The 14,124-nt window shown below is 36.1% G+C and overlaps 1 protein-coding gene across 1 annotated transcript in view; it reads left to right on the top strand.

The window, feature by feature from the left end:
- Positions 1 to 5,264: 5,264 nt before the first annotated feature.
- The window catches only part of LOC105545510 (cytochrome P450 2C18), a 38,197-nt gene continuing 29,337 nt past the window's right edge, over positions 5,265 to 14,124 (top strand). The window contains exons 1-4 of the mRNA XM_011988457.1: positions 5,265 to 5,345; positions 5,384 to 6,034; positions 9,909 to 10,071; positions 10,266 to 10,415. Coding sequence (XP_011843847.1) covers positions 5,867 to 6,034; positions 9,909 to 10,071; positions 10,266 to 10,415 — 481 coding nt within the window. The 5' untranslated portion in view covers positions 5,265 to 5,345; positions 5,384 to 5,866. The remainder of the gene's footprint in view (positions 5,346 to 5,383; positions 6,035 to 9,908; positions 10,072 to 10,265; positions 10,416 to 14,124) is intronic.

Below are 14,124 nucleotides of genomic sequence, written 5' to 3'. Positions count from 1 at the left end.
ACAAGTGTAAGTCTTCCTCCCTCTTTAGTGAGAATCTACAGTAGGTGCTTGTAATCCCAGCTGAGGCAGGAGGATTGCTTGAACCCAGGAGGCAGAGGTTGCAGTGAGCCAAGATCTCGCCATTGCATTCCAGCGTGGGTGACAGAGCAAGACTCTGTCTCAAAGAAAAAAAAAAAAAAGTAAAAGATGAGCTGTAATATCTTGCTGTGCCAGAAAGTAAGGAATTGCTTAAGGATTGAGGGGGACATGACAAAAGGACTCAGAATCCAGTCATTAGAAGATAATTTGAGCACCAAAGTAAGTAATGTTATAATGGATTATAACCCATTGAACACAACTGAATCCATGATTCCATAATGATATAAATAAATACATGAATACATTAAAAACTTGATGAGGAATATATAGTTATGTAGTATCAAAGAATCTACCCACAAAGTATTTCTTTTTTTTTTTTTTTTTTGAGATGAAATCTTGCTCTTGTCGCCCAGGCTGGAGTGCAATGGTGCGATCTTGGCTCACTGTAACCTCCACCTCCCGGGTTCAAGCGATTCTCCTGCCTCAGCCTCCCATATTTCTTAATTACAAATGCAGGAAGAATGACATTATGGCGGAGGACACAACCAGATACCATAATCAAAAATCAAAGTAAACATCACCCATAATGGAACAGATTGAAATTATTTGTCACTAGATATGATGCAATGAGAAGTCAAAGCATCTTCTGTGATATTCCTGCCAAAGTTGCATAGCCAGAATCTGATTATGAAGAAACCTCAGATAATCCCAAATTGAGAGAAATTTTAAAAACTCCCAACCTATGCTTTTCAAAAGTGACAAGGTCAAGGAGGTTGAGGAAAGACTGAAGAACTGTGTCAGGCTGTGGTTGACTAAGGAGACGTGAAAACTAGTTGCAAAATGTGATTCAGGATTCTAAACTGGATTCCAAAATGAATATAATGAATATCATTGGGATTTATTGAGGAAACACTAATGGAAATGAGGATTAGATGGCCCTAATGCATCAATGTTAATTTCCTGAATTTGAAAGTTATATTTTGGTATATAGTCAAATTGCCTTGCTTGTAAGAACTGTATACTAAAATATTTCAGGTTTGGAACTTCAGGTCCAAAATTACTCTCAAATGTTCAAAATAGAGAAAATTATCTGTTTGTACCTCCAACTTTTTATTACATTTATAGTTATTAAAATTATATAAATATATATATGCATTTGTGTATATATATGTATAGATATGCATACATATAGATATGCATATACATAGATAAATGATACATATAAAACCAACAATAGACTCATATCTAATCTATGCAAGCCCTTCACAAAAGATTTGATATTGCCAAAGGACATTTGAAAAAGCACCCGGCATCATGAAGCTCCACTGAAATGAAAATTAAAACTACAATAAGATATTATTACACACACATCAGAATGCTTAAAATGAAAAAAGACAATATACTAAGGGTTGGCAAGAAAGAGAAGCAGTTGGCACTCTCAGTAAAATTGTAATTTATTAAACCATTTGGACAATTATTTGGCAGTCATTAATAAAAGTAACACATGCACATCCAACAATTATGCTCATAGTTGTATCAATAGAAATCCTTATATTGGGATAACAATGTATTAGAGTAATAACAGCACTATTCACAATAGCCACAAACTAGAATCAACTCAAAAGTCCATAACAATACAATGAAAAGATAAATTTTGGAATTGTTATAAAATAAAACACTCTAAAGTAACCCTAACTTACCTACTGCTATTTATGACAACATGAATGAATCCTACAAACACAAAATTAAGTGAAAATACTAGATACTTAAAAATACATAATATGATTCCATTTATATTAAGTTCACAAACAGGCAAAACTAACCTATGGCATAATACTGGAGATATCTAGCGGGGGAGGAAGGTAGGAGGAGACATAAAGGGACTTCTGGGGTCCTGGCAAAATTACTTTTCTTGATCTGTGTGTTGATTACACAGATATGTTTAATTCATGATAATTCATTTAGCTATATACATTTAGGATGTTTCCAACATTCTCTTTGTATATTACATTCCAGTGAAAAGGTTTATTTAAAAAGAAGCAGTTTGCATTCACCCAATTCCACCCAAGCTGAGGTTTGCATTACTCTGTCACTGTGGAGGGCTTCAGTCGGATGCCCTCCTGACAATCCATTTGGGCAATAATAGGAAATCTCTGCAATGTGACAATCACTGAACTGGGAATTAAAACCTGGATTAAAAAAAAAAAAAAAAAAGATTATGTGCTGATGCACTGCTGACAGTTCACCTCACTTACTCACCAATTCCTTATTTCTAATAATAAAGTAGGGATTAGGCTCGTGGATCTCTGAGACCCCTTCTGTCTCTAACTGTCTATGTTTCTTTCATTCTTTGACGGGACCAGGCAGAAGTCTCAACAGAAAGGAGGAATAGAAACTCATTTTTCAAGAAATAAAATGATTGTTTTAAAGAAAGCCATTGAGGTCATTTTATCTAAAACAAGGTAGTGCACTTCTTTTAGAGTTCAGAGCTATGTGAACCAAGCAGTAAAATAACTGTTTCTCTTTGTCTCAGATAAATTATTCACCACAACCTGGACTGACTCAAATTCCAAAGGTTACAAAACCACACCCTAATTGTAATCAACCTATGTTGCACATGTTGAGTTGGTTAATGTGTATTTGAAAGTCACTGATTATCCTGAGTAATGAAATATTGCCTCATAGTACATGGTAAGTAAATGTTGATGACTCTGGTTGAACTGAATTTCTTGCTTGGAGGGAATGATGTAAGAGTTAGGAGATAGGGTTCCAGTCTCGGCCCTATAATTTTCAGCCTCTGTGTCATTGAACAAAATACTGAATCTCCAAGGCCCAGCTTCCTTATCTCTAAAGTGGGAATAATTTTACCATAGGCAAGGGTAATTGAGAGAATCAAAAGAGTTATGATGGGTATAAAAATTGTCTGTGAATTGTCAGAATCCCTGTAAATATGTTTGATAAAATATTGTTGATATGGGATCTTGACAAAACTTAATTTTTCCTTATTGCAGTTAGAAATAACTGCATGAATCCAGTATTATTTCCAATAGCCAAGATATAGAAACAACCTAAGTGTTCATTCACAAATAAATGGATGAAGAAATTGTGGTGTTTATTTATATACACAATGGAATATCTTCTAAACTTTAAAAGGAGATACTGCCATTTGCAACAACAAGGAATGAACCTGGAGGATATTATGCTAAGTGATATGAGCTAGATACAGAGGAAAAAAGATTGCATGATTTCACTTATATGAAGAATCTTTACAAAGTCAAATACATAGAAACAGAGAGTAGAATGGTGGTTACCAAAAGTGGGAGGGGGAGAAAATGGAAAAAAGTGCTTTAAAGAGTCCAAATTTGCAGTTAGATAGGATGAATAAGTCTAAAGATCTAATAGACAGCAAGAAGACTATAGTTAATATACTATACTGAAAATTTGCTAAAAGAGTAGATTTTAGGTGCTTATACCACAAAAAAGAAGGTAATTATAGAATTGATGAATAATAACATTTAACTGTAGTAATCATTCCACTGTTTATGTCTACCAATGTTGTATACCTTAAATATGTACAATGGAAATAAATAACTGTACTAGTCATTTAGAATACCACAATGATATCTTTACAGAATATGCCTTTGTACAAGCATTGCCATTAATGATCCAGAAATGTGTGTATCATTTTAGTGATACATAGAGCCTCATGACCACTAAATGTCATCTTCTGTTCAGGTCTGCACAACTGTGTTTGTTCTGTGCTGTAGGTCTGTTGAATGATTTCCCTACCTCCCATTCACCACTGAAGCACATGCCTGTTGTTCTGCCTATAGTTCCCCTTCCTTGCTGTGGAATATTTCATTCCGTTATTTCTGACATAGACCAAAAAAGCAATAGAAACAGTTGTGTCTGGAGGTGAGTGGGAGGTGGAGAAGCCATAGTTTCTGAGCTCTTACCCACTTAATTCTCTGAGATTGACTCTTTCCTCAGTTACACTGAGTAAGTTTCAGCTCTTCAGTGACAGAGAGGGGAGAAACCCTAGCTTTCATTTCTTCTCTTGAGAATGTACAGCCTTGTTATTTTGTGAACAGTGTGGTGTAGATTCAGACTGATGAATGTTTTTAGGATTTATTTTATTTTGCTAAAACTGGTCACAAGGCAGCTCAGGTGTAAGTGATAATATACTGCAGCGGGCATCAGAAGATCTCAGTTCAAATCCCAGCCTGCCATTTATGAGCTGTGGGACACTGAATAGGTCATCTCTTCTCCTAGAGTCTCCCTTTCCCCATTTGAAAAATCTGAAATAATATTCTCAGCTGTCCAGTGTTTTTCAGGGGGGTTAATGGAAAAAGGTGTGTATGTTTACTTAATTGATAACCGGTTTAGCCATTTAAGATGAATGAGTTTGTTAGCTGTGCTATGTTTAGGCAGCTGTAATGTTAGTACTACACTAAAATATTTCAAAAGGATCTCGTTTTCAAGGAAAATGATCCCAGTGCTTGAGAAAGCATTATAGTGTTGCAGTCTTCCTGATCCTTAGCTCAGCTAAGTCCGAGTTGCTATCTCATGCAGGAAGAATTAGCACACAGACACCAGAGAGTGAGTAGAGTAGAATTTATTAAGTGAAAGAAAAACTCTCAGCAAAGAGAGAGGCCCTGAAAGCAGGTTGCGGATTGCCAATTCACAGTTGAATACCAGGATTTTTATAGAAAAGCTGATGAGGCTGGGATCCTTATTTGCATAAGGCGTGAATTCCTGGTGTTTCCACCCCTTCCTTCCATTGCGCATGTGGACTCAGTGTAAGCCACTCCATATTGATTTAATTCCCTTACTGCACATGTGTTAAAGGTAGGAATTTTTCACTGCGGGCATATTTAGGCAAGCTCCCTGTGCAAGTTCCCTTATCTGCACAAAACACCTAGTGTAAGTACTTGGGGTTTTTGTGGATTGGGCTATGACCTGGAAGGGTTTGAGGTTCTCTGGGGACCCTTCCCTTACTGCCTACCTAAAGCAAGCTGGCTACTTCCTCTCAATAGGATAAATATTATTTTATATACAAGGGATATAATACACAGATTCCCCTCAAGGTCATATTTCCAACTGTTCATCAATCTAAGAATCCAAAATTTTGAACACTTTTTTGATGAAATAATTTATTTCATTTGTTCTCAATTTTGGCTGCACAGTGGAACCACCTGGGGTTTTGAAAAAAACCTAGGCCTGGCCGGGCACGGTGGCTCATGCCTGTAATCCCAGCACTTTGGGAGGCCAAGGCGGGCGGATCACCAGAGGTCAGGAGTTCGAGACTAACCTGGCCAACATGGTGAAACCCTGTCTCTGCTAAAAATACAAAATCAACCAGGCGTGGTGGTGCATGCCTGTAATTCCAGCTACGCTGGAAGCTGAGGCAGAATCGCTCGAACCCAGGAGGTGGAGGCTGCAGTGAGCTGAGATCTTGCCCTTGCACTCCAGCCTGGGCAACGAGAGCGAAACTCCAGCTCAAGAAAAAAAGAGAAACAAAATAAAACAAAACAAAAAAAACCTGGGCTCTGCTTCAGACTAGTTAAACCAGAATCTCCAGGGTGGGGCATTGGAAATGAGAACAAGAAAAAAGAACACCTTATTTTTATCTTTTTCAGTGAGCCAATGTTCATTCAGAAGAGAGATTAAAGTGCTTTTTGCTGACTAGTCACAGTCAGAGTTAGAATCACAGGTGGATTAACAGGGAGTGTTATAAAAACCTTGATGTGAAAGCCTACAGTTTTCTTACTAAGAAGAGAAGCCTTCAATGGATCCAGCTGTGGCTCTGGTGCTCTGTCTCTCCTGTTTGTTTCTCCTTTCACTCTGGAGACAGAGCTCTGGAAGAGGGAGGCTCCCGTCTGGCCCCACTCCTCTCCCAATTATTGGAAATATCCTGCAGTTAGATGTTAAGGACATGAGCAAATCCTTAACCAATGTAAGTATGCTTTATGCTCCTCTAGTAATGTACAAGGTGTATTTAACCTCACGATTCCTAAAGTTTTATTTCATTTTAAAGTGATAAATGGTAATTGAATATATTAATGGGGTGCAATATTACATTTTGACACATGTATACATTGTGAATTGATCATCAGGGTAATTAGCATATCTGTCGTCTCAAATATTTGTCATTTCTTTGTAATGAGAACATTTAGAATCCTCTTTTTTAGCTGTTTTGAAATATACAGTACATTAACATTAATTATAGTCACCTTGCTGTCCAGTAGAACACCCGAGCTTATTCCTCCTATCTAACTGTAACTCTGTACCTGTTGACCAAAGTATTCCCTTATTTGGCCCATTTCCACCTGCCAGCCTCTGGTAGCCACCATTCTAATCTCTACTTCTATGAATTCAACTTTTTAAGATTCCACATAGAAGTGAGATCATATATGATATTTGTCTCTATGTGCCTGGCTTATTTTATTAATATGATGTTCTCTAGATTCATCCATGCTGTCATAAATAAGAATATTTTTTCCTTTTTAAAAGGCTGAATAACATTTCATTGTACATATATGCCACATACAAAATCGATTAATTTATTGATGAACACTTAGGTTGTTTCCATATCTTGGCTATTATCAATAGCACTGCAATAAACATGGAAGTACAGACATCTCTTCCACATACTGACTTCAATTCCTTTGGGTATATACTGATCGTGGGATTGCTGGATCATCTGATAGTTCTATTTTTAGTTTTTTGAGGAATATCCATACTGTTTTCTCAAATCACTATGCTAATTTACATACCCAAGGTTCACGTTATTCCACATCTTTTTCAACACTTGTTATCTTTTTATCTTTTTAATAATAATAATATCTACAAGTTGTGATGAGATATCTCATTGTGGTTTTAATTTGCATTTCTCTGATGATTAAATTTGTTGAGTATTTAAAAAATATATCTCTTCGCCATTTATATATCTTCTTTTGAAAAATGTCTACTGAAATCCTTTGCCCATTTAATTAATTAATTAATTAATTGATAGAGACAGGGTTTTTCTCTGTTGTAGGCTGCAGTGTAGTGATGGGATCACAGTTTGCTGCAGCCTTGAGCTCTTGGGCTCAAGCCATCCTTCCACCTTAGTCCCCCAAGTAGCAGGGACTACAGGTGTATGCCACCATGCCTGCATAATTTTTTAATATTTTGTAGGGATGTGGTCTCTCTGTTGTCCAGGCTGGTCTTGAACTCTTGGGCTCAAGCAATCCACCCACCTTGGTCTCTCAAAGTGCTGGAATTATAGGCATGAGCCATTGCACTTGACCCTTTTGCTCATTTTAAATAGAATTATTTGTTATTGAGTAATTTGAGTGTCTATATATTTTGAATATTAGTCCCTTATCTTATGTCTGAGTTGCAAATATTTTCTCCCAATCTGTGGATTGTCTCTTGACTCTATGACTTGTTTCCTTTGCTGTGCAGAAGTTTAGGTGGTCAGAATCTCATTTATCTAGTTTTGCTTTTGTGGCTTGTGCTTTTAGAATCATATCCAAGAAATCATTGCCTAGACCAATGTCATGGAGTTTTTCTCTATGGTTTCTTTTACTAGTTTTTAGTTTCAGGTCTTCTGCTTAAGACTTTAATTCATTTTGAGTTAATTACTATATAAGGGGTGAGATTAGGATTCTGTTTTATTCTTTGCATAAGAATATCCAGTTTTCTCAACACCTTTTGCTGAAGAGTGCTTTCCCCATTGTATGTTCTTGGCACTTTTGTCAAAAATCAATTGATTATAGATGTGTGGGTTTATTTCAGGGTTCTCTATGTTTTCCTTTAATCAATGTGCCTGTTTTTATGCTAATGCTATGCTGTTTTGCTTACTATAGCTTTGTCACATATTTTGCAGTTCAATAGTGTGATGCCTCCAGCTTTATTCTTTTGGTTAATTTGCTTTAGTTATTTGGGATATTTTGTGGTTCCATACAAATTTTAAGATTGTTTTTTCTATTTCTGTGAAGAATGAGATCGAAATTTTTATAGGGATTGCATTGGATCTGTATATTGCTTTGGGTAGTATGGACATTTTACCACTATTAGTTTTTCCAATCCATGAACATGGGATAGCTTTGCCTTTATTTGTGTCACCTTCAATTTCTTTCATCAATGATTTGTAGTTTTCAGTATGTAGATCTTTCTCTTCTTTGGTTACATTTATTCCTAAGTATTTTATTTTTTGATGCTACTATAAATGAATTGTTCTCTTAATTTCTTTTTTAGATATTTTGTTGCTAGTGCATAGAAATGCCACTGATTTCTGCATGTTGATTTTATATCCTTCAAGTTTACTGAATTTGTTTATCAGTTCTAGTACTTTTGTTCTGAAGTCTTTAGGATTTTCTACATATAAGATTACATCATCAGGAAACAGACAATTTCACTTCATCCTTTCCTATATGAATATTCCTATATTAATATTTTCTATTTTTAGTCTAATTGCTCTGACTAGGACTTTCAGTACTCCATTGAAGAGAAATGGTCAGAGGGGGCATTCTTCTCTAATTTCTGATCTTGCAGGAAAAGCTTTTAACTTTTCACCATTAAATATGATGTTAGCTGTGGGCTTGTCCCATATAACCATTAAGGTCACATAGAAACTTCTGTATTACCAGAGGCCAGTTATTAAAGGTTATATGTTATAGGAACATTCCTCAACATTCCTCCTGTACTACCAGAGGCCAATTATTAAAGTATGTTATTGTAAAGCAAATACTTCCTGTGGAGTATGTTTTTCTTTTGTGTCATTGTCAGAAATAGTGGAATAAAATAATGCATTTTGCCAGAAGAGAAACATTTTAAGTTGTAAGGTAGAATCAAAATGATAAAGGCCTGCTGCTTTTCTTTTTTTCACAGTCATTTGCTATAATTTTTTTGCCTGAAAGAAAATGGTAATGGAAGTGTTTTGTGATTAAAGGTTTTGAGAAGTCAGTAACTGTATATGCTATGTATTTTGCTTACATTAGCCATGATCATTAAACTTCTTAAAAAAGCAAGTCATGCCTGATGTCGAAGAAATATCTATGAGTTCATCATAAACATAAATGAATGAAAGAAATAATTAGTCAGAGCCATCTGGGTGGTAACAGAATATTTATGGCCTCTGTACAAAGCTGCTGTCTGTGACCTATGAGTGTACAGCATGGAAAACATTGTTCCTCTGTGAGGTGCCACGCATCCTGATACTATCTCTGTAGGGTCCACTCTCTTTCTGTGGTGATTATACTAGTGGATCTCAAAGTGGACCGGGCAGTAGAATCATCTGGGTGATTTAAAAAGGTGTAGATTTTTTAGTATTGATGACAGGACTCCTGCATCAGGATCCCTATGGGATGAGCTTTGCAGGGGATCCTGAAGCAGTGTCCCAGTGGCTGAATATTGGTCAAAATATGGACATTGGGAACTGATAAATTGCTCAGGCATCACAGGTTGACTAAGCAGGCTTCAAATTTGGACCTTCTGTTTATCAGTTGTGGGATACTGACAATGAATTTGAAATTCTTTAAAATTCAATTTGTCTTATCTGTAAAATAAAGTAAACAAATCTAGCTCGAGGTATTGATGTGATGACTAAGTTTAATAACCTGCATACTAATTTCCTAGGCCACTGCCTGGCACATTGAAGGCACTGTATACGTGCAGCTAAAACAATAATCATCATCTTTATGTAAAATCTACAAATATTTGAAGCTGTATTTGACAAAATAATCATATCAACATTATGATGCTAGTATCAGTCTGAATCACGGACAATATATAGACCAAATACTGAGTTTTGCTACTATTTGAACCTCCTTTTCTATGTTCAGTTCTCGAAAGTCTATGGCCCTGTGTTCACTGTGTATTTTGGCCTGAAACCCATTGTGGTGTTGCATGGATATGAAGCAGTGAAGGAGGCCCTGATTGATCATGGAGAGAAGTTTTCTGGAAGAGGAAGTTTTCCAGTGGCTGAAAAAGTTAATAAAGGACTCGGTAAATGTGCATGTATCGTGTGAATGTGTACATGTGTATGTACTGGGCAGTGGTTATAGGGATGGGGAGGATGGAAAACAGAGGCTTGAAGAGCTCCTGAGACAGAACTTGACCCATCCACGTGGCTGCCGAGTGTCAGCTCTGTTCTCCTTGTTTGGAATCTCCCTCCTAGTTTCTGTTTTCTGTTCTGTTAGGAATCCTTTTCAGCAATGGGAAAAGATGGAAGGAGATCCGGCGTTTCTCCCTCATGACTCTGCGGAATTTTGGGTTGGGGAAAAGGAGCATTGAGGACCGTGTTCAAGAGGAAGCCCTTTGCCTTGTGGAGGAGTTGAGAAAAACCAATGGTGCGTGACTGACTTTTTTTTTTTTCCTGAAAAATGTTTTCTAAAATTTATTTTAATTTATTTTTAAATTGATACATAACCTTTATACATATTTATGGGGTACATGTAATATTTTGTTACATGTACAGAATGTGTAATGATCAAGTTATGGTGTTTAGGATATGCATCACGTTGAACATTTACGTTTCTATATGTTGAGAACATTTCAAGACCTGTGTTCTAGCTATCTTGAAATACACAATACTCTGACATTAACAGACTGCTATCTTCTCTAATGACATCCCTGGAAACCTCCTGGGGTGGCCAGATCTCTCATGATAGGCAGTGGTTGTCAGTCTTCATATGGAGGGGGGAGATTTGAAACAGCCAAGGGAGCTTTTGTACACCTATGCTTGTTGCGTTTGTACACAATGACTATGCATACAGTGTAAGTATAAAAGCCTTATTTAATCCTATTCTGTCCCAGGCTTGGTTTGTTTTCAAATCATTATAGCATTAATTTAGAAGGTTTTGTCTCATTTTTTTCAAATTATTAAAGAGTAATGTTTTTCCCATAGTATAATTGTGGATTATGTATTCTAGAACATTTCACCAGGGAATACTTGTGGCACAGACATAGTGGGAATGATTTCTTTACATCTTTTAGGCATGAAACAACTGACATGTACTTTCATTTGGTTGGTCTATATTTGTCCAGTCAGCCTCACTAACATATCTGGGGGTTTCTTCTGAGGTGTGTGTCTACAATTTCTACCATAATGATGCTTATCTATGGTTTTAAGAGACCAGGCATCTTTAGTGTAGCTTTTATCAATTTTAATTTCCCTGTTAATTAAGAACTAATTAAAATTATCAGCTGGAGTTATTTAATGTTACTATTTACTGTAATGTTTTATATATTTTAAGAAAATATATGCTATAACATAGTCTTTCAATTTAAAAAAATGCCAAATTATAAAATGTTTATTTAAATAAATTTTAAGTATTATTAATAACGCTTTATCCTACCTTCCCTAGTTGTACATTAGCTCTGTATTCAGCTTTCTTTGTATTTTCCTTCATCTTTATTTGTGTATTAATCATGTTTTTTATTTTCTATTTTTTTATGATGCTTCGACATCTTGGGGATTTTGTGGTCCTAGAAGGGACTGCCCCTCCCAAAGTCAGACAGTTCCCAGAGATAGCAAATATCTTGTCCACAGCATGTCTCTGATTTACAAAGCAAACTCTCCAGAGCTCAGAGCCCCATCCACCTTCTTTATCAAACTCTCACACATGAATCCAATATAGTTGTCCCTCCTTATCAGTAAGACATTGGTTCTAGGACTCCTCTTGGATACCAAAATCCACATATGCTCAAGTCCCTTAAATATGGCATAATATTTGCCATATATTTGGAGAATATTGACAATATTATTTATAATATTTCCCAATATTAGAGAATGTTGACAAGAAAAAAGGTCTGTACATGTTCTGTACAGATACTTGTTTTTGCTCTGAATATTTTTGATTTGGGGTTGGTTGAATCCATGATACACCATGGATACAGAGTGCTGACTGTATTCTCCTTGTCTTAAATCATTACAGAGCCAGTTATGTGACAACTATGGACCACCCCTATATCCTAGAGCCCACAGAAATTGTTCAAACTATCTATTCCCAGGCTTACTCAGTCTACCCACCCTATCTCACTCATTTCTTCCTGTGAAAACACCAATAAAGGCTCAGCCCCATGGTTTCTTTTTGCTCTTGCTGCCTCCTGACCAACCCTGGTACTTCCCCATGTGGCTCCCCACACCCTCAACGTGGTGTGAAGTGCCCCTCCTCTAGGAACTGCGAGCAATGAACTGTCTTTTCAAGGGCAGTCTGTTTTGGGGCTACCTGATCTGTTGACCTCACCAAATCTAAATAGAAACAAAATCCACGGTGAATATTAAAACAATTGGATTTAGGATTAAAAGTTATTTATCCTCTCCTCATCCCAGTTGGACTCACCTATAAAGTTCTTGTCATAATGAGTCTGATTTTCAGCTTGGATTACAAATTACCCTGATTTTTATTATCTCCCTGATATAGTATGGATGTGTGTTCCCATTCAAATCTTATATTGAAATGTAATCCCCGTACTGGAGATGGGGCCTGGTGAGAGGTGATTGGATCATGGGGCTGGATTTTTCATGAATAGTTTAGCACCAACCCTTTTGGTACTTTTCTCATGATAGCAAGTGAGTTTTCATGAAATCTAGTCATTTAAAAGTGCATAGCACCTCCCGCCTCCTTCTCTTGCTTTGGCTTTTGCCATGTGAGTGCAAGCTCCTACTTTGCCTTCTGCCATGCATCATGCTTCCTGCACAGCCTGCAGAACTGCGAGCCAATTAAATCTCTTTTCTTATAAATTACCTAGTCTTAGGTATTTCTTTATAGCAATTCAAAAACAGCCTAATATACTCCCCCAATTGAAGTGAAAGGAAAGATCAGAAACCAGATTTTCACTATGAATATCATGTGCATGGGCATGTACAAACACACGTGCACGTGCATGCACACACACACAGAAATCTCAAACTAATAATCCCAAATTATCCCCTGCCTTCCAGGCTAGAATAAAAGATTTTCTGAAAACTTAGTGCCCTGGCATGTTTCAGCTGAAAAGAAGCCTGGCATAGGAGCAGTTAACTAAACACAGTCCTATTATTTAATTCCCCATCATTACCACACATCATTTTTGTTCAAGTCACTCTTAATTACATTTATGATACTCTCATTTGTAGAGTTCATTGATGATTTGATTATAACAGTTTTATTTAAAAATTGCTCACAAATAATCACTTTCCTCTATAATAATTTATTGATTTGTGAGATGATGGAATTACCTAAATGATGATCAAATTAAAAAATTTATAATAACATAAGGTATTTTTTTGGATGGCTAGATGGAACAATAACCGAGGATTCTATAAGAGGTCAGGCTTTGTTCAAATAAATTGAAGATAGTGCCCGGTGATAATAGACACAATTTCTTAGAGCCGGAAATTCTTTTTTTTTCTTTCAATATTGAAATAAGGAAACAAAAGGACTCCATTTATCAATTTAAGTTTTTCTGTCTGCCCTATTTGTAATTTAGGTTTGAAATGAAAGTTTCTTATTTACTTTTATTTTAGGCAAACCAGTCTGTCTTCTTATTTGTGTTAGCTTTTTTCTTGTATAACATAGATGACTTTTGCTTTTTTACATTTGTTCCATCAATCTGAATTTTCCCATACTCTTTCTCTCTTTAGTCTCCCCCTCTGCTGGTTCTACACACAGTTACTTCAACTATTCATTATATAGAAGAGGTTTTCAGGTTCCTATTTTCTCCCTTCCTCTATCAATCAATTGTCTACAAGCTTTCCAGATAAATGTTATTCCGCACTGATAACTTGAATTATTAAGTGGTTTTAAATGTGGCCTCTTTAAATTTTTTTGTTTTCTCTTCAGAATAACAGGCATCTTGGGTCAGAATTGTATAAAGAAAGGCAGTGAAGTAAATGCAGTATTTGGAAAACCATTATTAAATAGCTAGGATGGAATAATTAATTCAATATTAAGGAAAAAGTGAGATATTAAATTTCAATATACTATAGTTTATGTTGATAAGAGAATTTCTAGGTAGATATTGGTTTAGAGTTTCTAAAATTACTTTTCCCTGTTATCCAAGACAAAGTATTTT

The sequence above is a fragment of the Mandrillus leucophaeus genome, unplaced genomic scaffold, assembly GCF_000951045.1.
Source record: "Mandrillus leucophaeus isolate KB7577 unplaced genomic scaffold, Mleu.le_1.0 Scaffold331, whole genome shotgun sequence".
Lineage (NCBI taxonomy): Eukaryota > Metazoa > Chordata > Mammalia > Primates > Cercopithecidae > Mandrillus > Mandrillus leucophaeus.
The sequence above is the reverse complement of the archived record's forward strand: the minus strand, read 5'-3'. Positions and strand labels throughout refer to the sequence as shown.